Source organism: Salvelinus sp. IW2-2015, unplaced genomic scaffold (genome assembly GCF_002910315.2).
Source record: "Salvelinus sp. IW2-2015 unplaced genomic scaffold, ASM291031v2 Un_scaffold366, whole genome shotgun sequence".
Classification (NCBI taxonomy): Eukaryota; Metazoa; Chordata; class Actinopteri; order Salmoniformes; family Salmonidae; genus Salvelinus; species Salvelinus sp. IW2-2015.
Genome location: NW_019942549.1, coordinates 2638 through 15380, shown reverse-complemented (window position 1 = coordinate 15380; position 12743 = coordinate 2638). Strand labels below are relative to the sequence as shown.

Genomic DNA, 12743 nt, shown 5'->3' with positions numbered 1-12743 from the left:
AGGGATGCCATCTGGGCCGGCAGCCTTGCGAGGGTTAACACGTTTAAATGTTTTACTCACGTTGGCTGCGGTGAAGGAGAGCCCGCAGGTTTTGGTAGCGGGCCGTGTCGGTGGCACTGTATTGTACTCAAAGCGAACAAAGAAGTTGTTTAGTTTGTCTGGGAGCAAGTACCAAATGAAATTTAAATTGTTTACACAAACAGATTTCGACAAAAATAAAGCCCCAGAAGTCAAAGATGACCGCAATAGACCTATACACCAATGGTTTATGTTAAAATTTGTGAACTATTTTCAGCTTTAGTGTATAAGTATATTGCGGTCATCTTTGAATTCTGAACAATGAACTTCTTCTTCCACCTCCTCAAGGTGGAGGAGAACGGGGTCTTGGAGGACATGGAAGAGGACATCAGCCTGAAGAAACGGAAAGGTGATCACCACGGCAACAAAGACTTAGAGTCACGAGACTCCGGACAGGATGCTGAAGGTGAAAAGGTCAAGAAGCGCCGGGGCCGACCTCCGGCGGAGAAACTGCTCCCCAACCCCCCCGAGCTCACCAAGCAGCTGAGCACACTGGTGGATATGGTCATCAACTACAAAGATGGGTGAGATTAGCAGCGAGAATTGGYGATGAGCACTGTGTTAATTATGTAATTATGATGCAATTATGTCCACACGTATTATTAAGTACTAATTAGCAATTTGTGGATAAGAAGGGCAGTGACGTTTGATGTTAGACCATGCAGGGACTGGTTCAACATGAATTACTTATTGTTTCCCTCCATTTCACAGTGTGAGCAGTGTGCTGCAGAAATGATCAGACAGAGAGGACTTAGATAGATCAATAGACTTAGATTGTATCTGTCCCATTATGGCATCTGTGAGAGCATGGGCAGCAGGTAGCCTAGCAGTTAAGCGCTTTGGGCCAGGTTGCTGMTTAGAATCTCCAACATGACAAGGTGAAAAATCTGTCGATGTGCTCTTCAGCAAGACACTTAACCCTAAGTGCTCCTCTAAGACCCTCTGCTAAATAACTTAAATGTAAAAAAAAACCTGAGAACTTTTTTGAGGTAGTCCATTTTCTTATTCTACTACTTCTATGAGTTGGCAAACAAACTAAAAGGGTGCACACTGCCACCTAAAGTGTGTTGTTTGAACAGGTATAGAGCCAAGGTTGGCGATTTACTGCCACCTTCAGTTATGGAATTTTTCCGCACATGTATATTTCATTGGCTGATCCCTCCTGGTGACCTGTTGGAATTATGTGATCTTTCCTCAATGGCTCTGCCCATGCTAGAACAAGCTGTTGGGCACAAGAGTCCTCTATCTATCTCTACGATCGGACCCGACTTAAAATAATATGTTTTCTTTCAAATACTTTGGCTGCACTTGATTGGCACGATGGAACTAAATCTGGCTAATCCGCCACTCCAGGCAGGCTATATCAAACGCTGAAACTATTTGAAACTAATCATATACTATTGTCTGGAGAGGTCTGTGTGTTTTTGGCCCGTAACAGAGCCTGTGCTAAATGCTTCCAGGTTGGGCCGTCAGATCAGCAAAGGCTTCATCCAACTGCCTTCTAGGAAGGAGGTGTCAGAGTATTACGAGCTGATCCGAAAGCCTGTGGACTTRAGGAGGATCCYGGTAGGCTCAGTGGACCCTCTACACCAGAGATTCCCAACCTTTTTCACACAGGGTCCCCTATTTTACATTTGATCAAATTAGCCACAAATACATAGCATTTTACATTTTCATATTGCATTTGATATAACCCTTCATAGTTCATAACAGCATCACAATGAATTGGAATACAGTGCACTTGTAGGCCTCCACAAAAACAGTAGGCTATTTTACTGCAAATAGACTTTTGGTGTAAAATAGCCATCTTAAAGACTCATTCCAATTAAATGCAGAGATTTGTGAACACACCATTTTCTGTTCATATTGCATTTTATATGACCTATATCAGCATCAAAATGAATTATCTATTATTATGCACCTGTATTTATATTTGCACATGCAGTACTAGTCAAAYGTTTGAGGCACACCTACTCATTCCAGGGTTTTTCCTTATTGCTACTGTTTTTTACATTGTAGAATAATAGTGAAGACATCAAAACTATGAAATAACACCTATGGAATCCTGTAGTAACCAAGAAAGTGTTAAACAAATCCAAATATATTATATATTTGAGCTTCTTCAAAGTAGCTACCCTTTGCCTTGATGACAGCTGTGCTCAGCATATGTAGAAACTCCTTCAAGACTGTTMGAAAAGCATTCCAGGTGAAGCTGGTTGAGAGAATGCCGAGAGTGTGCAAAGCTGTCATCAAGGCGAAGGGTGGCTACTTTGAAGAATTTCAAATATAAAACATATTTGGATTTGTTTAACACCTTTTTGGTTACTACATGATTCCATATGTGTTATTTCATAGTTTTGATGTCTTCACTATTATTCTACAATGTAGAACATAGTAAAAATAAAGAAAAKCCCTTGAATGAGAAGGTGTCCAAACTTTTGACTGGTACTGTATATATATTATTTTGATTATCCCCCCCKCCKAAAAAATTATTTCAGGACTCACACCTCAACAGAAAATATTGGCGCGTGGGGCGCACCCCCTAGATTGGGCACCCCTGCTCTACACCGCAATCTATAKACTCAGCACGACACCAACCCARCCACATCTTACCACATACCAATTCAGCGCAGAACCAACCCACCCATCAGCCTTCTGGTTGCTCACCACCAAATCTCAGCACTAACCCACCAGATCGACCAACAAATCTTCCCACATACCAACTGGATCTAGGCCTGTTAACAAAGTCACAGATGGCAGTGCTAGCCTTTTATGTGTCCAACGGTCCCTCCACAACCCTGTGGTTGCATATTCCATCGTCATCTGAGCAAACTTTTCTTTGATGTTGTATTCAGGTACTAATATACACTGTATTTATGTGAGCATACATGTTTTCTGACAATGTGTTGTTCTTGGTAGGAGCGTGTGCGCAATCATAAGTACAGGAGTGTGGGAGATCTGGAGAAAGACATCATACTGCTGTGTCACAACGCCCAGACCTTCAACCTGGAGGGATCTCAGGTGTGCCGCAGGGATGTGATCTAGGGCCACTGGAATTCATGTCACTGTCTACGGTTCTACGTGAAATCCACATACCATGATTCCCCCAGCTAATGATTGTGAGAGGCTAATTTGGTTTATGTTGTGTGTGTTTGCCATAGATATTTGAGGACTCAATTGTTCTCAAGTCTGTGTTTGAGAGTGCACGGCAAAGGATTGTCATTGACGATGAGGTGAAACTGGACAGCACTGCCATCCGTGAAGATGACAGAGGTCGAGACAYTCAGTTGGTTTCATCAGCAGGTGAGACCCAGCCATTGTGATCTCAAAATAAACTCTGTGAAGGATACCTTCTTTAAAAAAAACAATGAGAAGATCAATATTATGTAGTTCAGTTGACAATGAGAAGCACTTTTACACTCACTCACCCAAGTTATGAAGCAACATTATTTAGATTTTGAGTAGCTTGAAATTATTTATTTTCACAAAGATCAATGACAGGACAAACTAATATCTGGTTGTCATTATAAAATGTAAATGGCAAACTAGTGCCTTCAACTCTCTTTTGTTCCTTTCTTAATCCTCTCTTCAGTGAAAATGGCAACAAAGCAGGGGAAACAGAGGATGAAGGAGGAGAGAAGCAGAAAGACGAAGGTCAAGAAGACAGTCTACAGTGATGTAGACAGCGATGAGGATCTGGAGGACAATACAGCTAAAGATGAGGCTTGACCTGGAGGACCAACGCTAGTTCATTTATCCTCCTTATCCTCTTTCTTCCTATCCACTGTGACTGTTTTTGCGTCGCAGCTCATTCATTTGCTCACCTTGCAAAAGGTTTGTCTCATCTCAAGTCAAGAAAGCCACTCGAAGGAATGCACATAACTAATTATGTTGGTCCTCAAGTAATTAATGCAGCCTCAAATATTCATGTCCTTTTACTATTATTTGAGCTTTTTTTTTTATGATGTTGCTCCCTCGGTCTTCATGTGAAAGCTGCTGTGTGTATCCTTAATGCTTTACCAGAGGATATCTCTCCACTCTTTTTCCATTAGTTTTTTATTTTATTTGAACGTGTTATTACTGTATGTGTGAAATTAGAATGTATTTCTGCTGAGACGGAGACCACCCTCAGAGAGTGGCACCTGTTGATAACATCTCTATGTGTTGTGTACAGGTATGGGAGATGTCAGAACATGGTTGGTCAGTTCTTCAATATGACCAGGATGCACACTACTGGATTGTTTCAAATCTCAAAATGTGTGGATTTAAAATTGAAATTTGATTCTGTAATAAAACTCCAAATAGGAGAAGTGTATTTGAACYATATTGTGTATTCTGAACGACCTGACCACCAACATTGTTTTCAAAGTTAATAAGCAGTTATAAACAGATAAAGTTGTATCACTTCAGGTGTACGTTTTATACTTTATACTCATGGGCTTTTTGTATTATTTTGCGTCTTTTTGAGTTTGGTTTAGAGTGGCAACTAGCAAGTCCCAGGTGACAAACAAGAAAGAGAAAAAATAGATCTCCCAGCAGGAGACAGTATGGATTTGTGTTGATGTCTTTTTTTTTTTTCTCTCTCTTTTTTTGGCAAGAAAAAGCAACCCGCTGGGACCCCGATTCTGGCATGAAGAAGTTTGTGTACCAGTTGCTACAGTTCTTCTGTACTAATCCTGCTTTGTGTAAAAAGAAAGGCAAGACATCAGTGTAGCCAGCAGAAACATATTCTATAYCCCAAGGACTGATTATATTAATATGTTTATATTGTTTAACCTTACTAGGGTATGTGGAACGGTAGCGTCCCACCTCGTCAACAGCCAGTGAAACTGCAGGGCGCCAAATTAAAAACAACAGAAATCCCATAATTAAAATTGCTCAAACATACAAGTATTTTACACCATTTTAAAGATAGACTTGTTGTAAATCCAGCCACAGTGTCCGATTTCAAAAAGGCTTTACAATGAAAGCACACCAAACGATTATGTTTGGTCAGAGCCAAGTCACAGAAAAACACAGCCATTTTTCCAGCCAAAGAGAGGAGTCACAAAAAGCAGAAATATAGATAAAATGAATCACTAACCTTTGATGATCTTCATCAGATGACACTCATAGGACTTCATGTTACACAATACATGTATGTTTTGTTCGGTAAAGTTCATATTTATATCCAAAAATCTGAGTTTACATTGGCGCGTTATGTTCAGTAGTTCCAAAACATCCGGTGATTTTGCAGAGAGCCACATCAATCTTACAGAAATACTCATAATAAACATTGCTAAAAGATACAACTGTAATCATGGAATTTTAGATCCACTTCTCCTTAATGCAACCGCTGTGTCAGATTTCAAAAAAGCTTTACGGGAAAAAGCACACCATGCAATAATCTGAGTACAGCGCTCAGAGACCAACACATTACCAAAACAGATATCCGCCATGTTGTGTAGTCAACAGAAGTCAGAAATAGCATTATAAATATTCACTTACCTTTTGATGATCTTCATCAGAATGCACTCCCAGGAATCCCAGTTCCACAATAAATGTTTGTTTTGTTCGATAATGTCCATAATTTATGTCCAAATACCTCCTTTTTGTTTGCGCGTTTAGCCCAGTAATCAAAATTCATGACGCACGATCACTAGGTGCAGACGAAAAGTCAAAAAGTTCCGTTACAGTCCGTAGAAACATGTCAAATGATGTATAGAATCAATCTTTAGGATGTTTTTAACATAAATCTTCAATAATGTTCCAACCGGAGAATTCCTTTGTATTCAGAAATGCAATGGAACGCAAGCTAACTCTCACGTGAACGCGCATGGTCAGCTCGTGGCTCTCTGGCAGACCTCTGACTCATTCCCCTCTCATTCGCCCCTCCTCCACAGTAGAAGCATCAAACAAGGTTCTAAAGACTGTTGACATCTAGTGGAAGCCTTAGGAAGTGCAATATGACCCCATAGACACTGTGTATTRGATAGTCAAAGAGTTGAAAAACTACAAACCTCAGATTTCCCACTTCCTGGTTGGATTTTTTCTCAGGTTTTTGCCTGCCATATGAGTTCTGTTATACTCACAGACATCATTCAAACACTTTTAGAAACTTCCGAGTGTTTTCTATCCAAATCTACTAATAATATGCATATCTCAGCTTCTGGGCCTGAGTAGCAGGCAGTTTACTCTGGGCACGCTTTTCATCCAAAATTCCCAATGCTGCCCCCTACTCTAGTGAAGTTAAATTGCAGGTAAGGTTTGCTGAGACAGAACGTGAAAGACAGCATTGTACCCATTCTTATGCTTATCACTCTTTTTGTATGTAGGACAATGCTGTAGCAATGCACTTAGCCATCCGCTACATTTGTATAGTCTCAGCCAGGAGAGGCGAGAAAGGAAAATGAACTGCATTTGGGCTATTATATGTCACTCTCTCTCTGAGGAAAGTATATGATGTGATGTAAAATGTGTCTGAATCTCTTGCATCTTTCTTTCTCTTTGTCAACATTGAAACAACGTTGAATGCATTATGCAAGGAGTAGATTTTTGCATAGTACGGGGATCTAATCTTATCCGATTGCATTCTGTTTGTGTTGMGATATGAAAGTCTGCTTACAACCCACCCTTCCTCTTTCAATCAGAGTTTCAATACACATGCAATCAATCAGAAGCAGACTAGAACAAATTCAATCAAATATTTATTTATGAATCCATTTGAGTAAGTGTTCTTGTTTCAATATGCTAAACCAGATTGTCTTTGCACAACCAGATTTGCTTTGTACACTCTACAGATCTCTGAATAAGTAATGGGTTTAGTGCAATGATTTGCGATGAAGTCGGTAGCTGGGTAGACACGGGCCATTATCAAAGCCAGATTTACTCATAAATAAACATTGATCAACCCCAAGTTCACCATAGCTTCAACATTACCAGAGTGACAAAGGATATTAACTGAAARTGACAAAATGTTTCATCAAATGTAAATACCAAMGTTGCAAAGATACACAAGCGATAGCCTCCGATGGCGGCATATTTCATATCATCCGACAAAATGTAGCATGGACCAACYTAGCMTCCACAGTTACAACCAATAGGTGGTATAGTGCCCTCAAATCTCATCACTAAGCTAAGTTCCCTGGGYCTGAACACCTRCCTCTGCAACTGGATCCTGGACTTCCTGACGGGCGCCCCAGGTGGTGAGGGTATTAAAAAACATATCCGCCATGCTGACCCTCAACACAGGGGCCCTTCCAGGGTGTGTGCTTAGTCKCCTCCTGTACACCCTGTTCACCCACGACTGCGTGGCCTAGCACGACTCCAACACCATAATTACGTTTGCCGACAACACAATGGTGGTAGGCCTGATCACCGATGACAACGAGACAGCCTATAGGCAGGAGGTCAGAGGCCTGGCAGTGTGGTGCCAGGACAACAACCTCTCCCTCAAAGTCAGTATTACAAAGGAACTGATCATGGACTACAGGAAACGGAAGGCCGAGCACTCCCCATTCACATCGACAGGGCTGTAGTGGAGAGGGTCGAGAGCTTCAGGTTCCTTGGTGTCCACATCACCAACAAACMATCATGGTCCAAACACACCAACACAGTCYRGAAGAGGYCARGACAATGCCTCTTCTCCCTCAGGAGGCTGAAAAGATTTGACATGGGCCTTCAGATCCTCAAAAAGTTATACAGCTGCACCATCGAGAGCATCTTGACTGGCTGCATCACTGCTTGGTATGGCAACTGCTTAGCATCTGACCGCAAGGCYCTATACAGGGTAGTGAATACGGCCCAYGACCTCTATACCAGGCTGTGTCASAGGAAGGCCCAAAAKATTGTCAGTGACTCCAGTCAAACAAGCCACAAGCGGTACCGGCAAGCGGTACCAATGCACCAACAGGATCCTGAACAGCTTCTATCCCCTAGCCATAAGACTTCTAAACAAGACTGCTGAATAGCTAATAAAATGGCTACCTGGACTACTGGCATTGACCCTTTTTTTACACTGACACCACAACACACACACACACACACACTTTCAAACTCACAACATACGCTGCTGCTATTGTCTATTATCTATCCTGTTGCCTAGTCACTTTACCCATACCTACTGTACTGTATATGTACAGTACATAGCTACCTCAATTACCTCGTACCCCTGCACATCGACTCGGTACTGGTACTCCCTGTATATAGCCATGTTATTTTCTACTCCTTTTAAAGAGCCATGTTAATTTTACTCATTATTTTTATTAGTTATTCACTGTGTATTTATTTCTCGTGTCACTATTTCCATTTTCTTTATTTAATCAAAATCTTATCTTTAACTCTGTATTGTTGGAAATGGACCTGTAAGTAAGCATTTCACTGTTAGTCTACACATGTTGTCMACGAAGCATGTGACAAATAACATTTGATTTGATTTGACTAAAATWCCAATATATGGACACATTTCATCTGAATAGTTTSTAACGCAAACTCCATAYCCTTTCACAATGGATTTACAATTCTTCCAATGCACAATACACACACACAATATTGTTATAATACTTTTATTTCATCAAATGGTTGATTTATGCAACAGAATAGAGGGTTCTTATAACTCTATTGTGTCTGTGTGAACTGAGAGTGGGCCTCTGTGAAAACACTGACAGGAGATTTACGATGTCTTTGGGGATACCGCATTCCAGAGCATGAATATTACGGGCGGTGTCATTGTCTGGGAAACAAAAGTTTAAAAAAAAAAATTCCGCTGGGAGTATGTTTGGAGAGCTGCTTCGTAGCTGTGGAGAGTCCTTGAAAATGCAAATGGGATGGTTGATGTGAGTACCTAAAAATGTGTTACGTTTCATTTGGATTCATTGAAGGTATGAAAATGTGATGAATTCTATGTGGGTATGTGTGTATAATCGATTACTAGAGATTCGATAAAATAAATGAGATGCAACTTAAACAACCCATACGTAGACTTACAGTTGAAGTTGGAAGTTTACATAGACRTTAGCCAAATACATTTAAACTAAATTTTTTCACAATTTTTTTCACAATTCCTGACATTTAATCAGAGTAAAAATTAGGTCAGTTAGGATCACCACTTTATTTTAAGAATGTGAAATGTCAGAACAATAGTTGAGAGAATGATTTATTTCAGCTTTTATTTCTTTCATCATATTCCCATTGGGTCAGAAGTTTACATACACTCAAMTACTATTTGGAAGCATTGCCTTTAAATTGTTTAACTTGGGGTCAAACGTTTCGGGTAGCCTTCCACAAGCTTCTCACAATAAGTTGGGTGAATTTTGGCCCATTCCTCCTGACAGAGCTGGTGTAACRGAGTCAGGTTTGTAGGCCTCCTTGCTCACACACACTTTTTCAGTTCAGCCCACACATTTTCTATAGGATTGAGGTCAGGGATTTGTGATGGCCACTCCAATACCTTGCCTTTGTTGTCCTTAAGCCATTTTGCCACAACTTTGGAAGTATGATTGGCTGTCATTGTCATTTTGAAGACCCATTTGCGACCAAGCTTTAACTACTGATGTCTGGAGATGTTGCTTCAATATATCCACATAAGTTTCCTACCTCATGATGCCACTATTTTGTGAAGTGCCCCAGTCCCTCCTGCAGCAAATCACCTCCACAACATGATGCTGCCACCCCTGTTCTTCACGGTTGGGATGGTGTTCTTCGGCTTGCAAGCGCCCCTTTTTCCTCCAAACATAACGCTGGTCATTATGGCCAAACGTTCTATTTTTGTTTCATCAGACCAGAGGACATTTCTCCAAAAAGTACAATCTTTGTCCCCATGTGCAGTTGCAAACCGTAGTCTGGCTTTTTTATGGCGGTTTTAGAGCAGTGGCTTCTTCCTTGCTGTGCAGCCTTTCAGATTATGTCAATATAGGACTCGTTTTACTGTGGATATAGATACTTTTGTACCTGTTTCCTCCAGCAACTTCACAAGTCCTTTGCTGTTGTTCTGGGATTGATTTGCACTTTTCACACCAAAGTATGTTCATCTCTAGGAGACAGAACGCATCTCCTTCCTGAGCGGTATGACGGCTGCGTTGTCCCATGGTGTTTATACTTGCGTACTATTGTTTGTACAGATGAACGTGGTACCTTCAGGCGTTTGGAAATTGCTCCCAAGGATGAACCAGACTTGTGGAGGTCTACAATTTTTTTCTGAGGTCTTGGCTGATTTCTTTTGATTTTCCCATGATGTCAAGCAAAGAGGCACTGAGTTTGAAAGTAGGCCTTGAAATACATCCACAGGTACACCTCCAATTGACTCAAATAATGTCAATTAGCCTATCAGAAGCTTCTAAAGCCATGYCATKAWTTTCTGGAATTTTCCAAGCTGTTTAAAGCCCCAGTTACCTTAGTGTATGTAAACTTCTGACCCACTGGAATTGTGACACAGTGAAATAATCTGTCTGTAAACAATTGTTGGAAAAATTACTTGTGTCATGCACAAAGTCGATGTCCTAAACGACTTGCCAAAACGATAGTTTGTTCACAATAAATTTGTGGAGTGGTTGAAAAACGAGTTTTAATGACTCCAACCTAAGTGTATGTAAACTTCCGACTTCAAATGTACATAGGTTTTGAGTTGGTATCTTTAATGGATCATTTGATAAATATTATGTTTAATCATTATTYAACTGTCTACAAAGTCTGGGTAATTGTCTCAGAAACTGATTGGAGGGTGTCTCTTAAGGCCTGAAAATGCAGGTTTTTTTCTTCCCATTATGAGAGGAGTTGATATATTTTTTGAATAAACCTTTTTCCATAAAGTTAGAGTGAATTAAGATGGAATCTCGATGTAATTTATAACGTCTTACAAAATCTAGGGTATCCATCAAGCTAATTATCATTGGGGGATTAATGTGATGTACTAAAGTAATTGAAATATGTTGCATGAGAAAACTGTTGCATGAGAAAACTTTTATTAAAAAGCGCAAGATCTGTTTCCTAGTCAATGAATGTCGATTTAACTCATTGACTGCTAATCTATTCCTTTTGCGCATGTGAGGAGAAACACTTATACCTTTAATTAAGGCTATTTTCTGGGAATTGTGTTGTTATTATGTGCCTGATGTTTCGACTACAGACAATTGTAAATTGGGTTATTTGCGGGATTTCTTCGTCATTTCAATAYCATTGGGTCTGGTATTGACTAGAATCTGTGTTTTTGATTGTAATTCAACTATTGGTATGTTTTGCCTAATTTCTGATTACTGTTGCTGGGTTTTATAGTTTAGTTAATACCAGTGAATTTGAGAAGAAAGTTAATGTATTCTAACATTATAATCTGTTTCCATTACGTGGAACAGTGTCCAGTCATTAAAGTGGATTACAGGATAGTTTTCACTATTATGCTGATGAGACAGCACCAACTTTTTAAAGGTTCTAGATTTGTCAAACGACAGGTTTATATTTTTACTAAATTAATGCAACAGGTTGAAATGATTAGATTACCGGGAAGGATAAATGGTTCATTATGATGAGACATTGACTACATTTGTGACAGAAAAAAAGTATTACATTTAAAGAGGTTACAGGAAACATCTAAGGTGAAACAGCTATTACTGTCACGACTTCCGCCGAAGTCGGTCCCTCTCCTTGTTCGGGCGGCATTCGGCGGTTGACGTCACCGGTCTGCTAGCCACCGCCGATCCACTTTTCATTTTCCATTTGTTTTGTCTTAGTCTTACACACCTGGTTTCACTCACCCAATTACCTGTTTATTATTTAACCCTCTGTTCCCCATATTTGTTTGTGAGTGATTGTTTATTGTATTTTCGGTCCGTTATGGTGTGCTCGTGATGTTACTTTGTACATTTGTCATTCTGAGTAAAAGTACGTTGATTACTCATATTTGCTGTCCTGCGCCTGACTCTCTACACCAGCCTACAATTACATATGTTGTTGGATATTGGTCTAGTAACTATACCAGGATAATTTTATATGGTTATGGAAAAGAGAGACCAGTCATATAATATAATATGGGAGTGAATTGTTAGACTCGGTGGTGAGATACATGTTGTCGTGTCTAAGGGTAGCACGTGCTAAATTAAGCGCACATAAACGTTGGGGTAGATTGAAACAAACGATTGATGATTTGACGGAGTACAGTGGACTTATCATTATCATAAGGTTTTGTTTGTAGTTAGAACTTTTGGGTTGCTGAATCGGTGTCGTATAATGAATGCTAACGACATGTTTTGTGGGTGTTTTCCAGGAAAATGGGGGTTTCCTTGTCTCTCTTTGAAATGTTTCCCAGAGCTGTGGTCTTGGGAAGAGCAGTGAATAAGATTAAGGCCATAAACTACTAAATTAAATAATTTTTTGTTTGTTTTTACCTTAAGGTTTGCAATACCCACACTCAACAAACTTGTTATGACTATTTGTTGGTATTTTTAAAATACTATGTTTGATTTATTGTAAGTGTTCTATTTCCTTTGGGTTTGGTGAGTTTTCCATTTGTCTTAGTGCCGAGGTATCTTAATGGGGCACACACTCACATGGACTTTTTTGAAGTTTTTATTTTCTGAGTTTTTATTGAACACTTGAATTCTTTTGATAAGACATGTACTGAAAACTTACTGGAAACCTGGGATACGAAATGTATGAAATGTTTGACTGTTTTTCATTAATTGGGCTAATATAGTAAG

General features: G+C 39.8%; 1 protein-coding gene across 1 annotated transcript; it reads left to right on the top strand.

Annotated features, from left to right (window-relative positions):
* The first annotated feature begins 345 nt into the window (after positions 1-345).
* On the top strand, positions 346-4507 carry LOC112068304 (probable global transcription activator SNF2L2). Its single transcript, XM_070438097.1, has 5 exons — positions 346-602; positions 1539-1644; positions 2998-3099; positions 3240-3381; positions 3671-4507. The coding sequence occupies exons 1-5, from the start codon at positions 394-396 to the stop codon at positions 3805-3807; spliced, it is 696 nt and encodes a 231-aa protein (XP_070294198.1). The 5' UTR covers positions 346-393; the 3' UTR covers positions 3808-4507.
* Positions 4508-12743: the final 8236 nt, after the last annotated feature.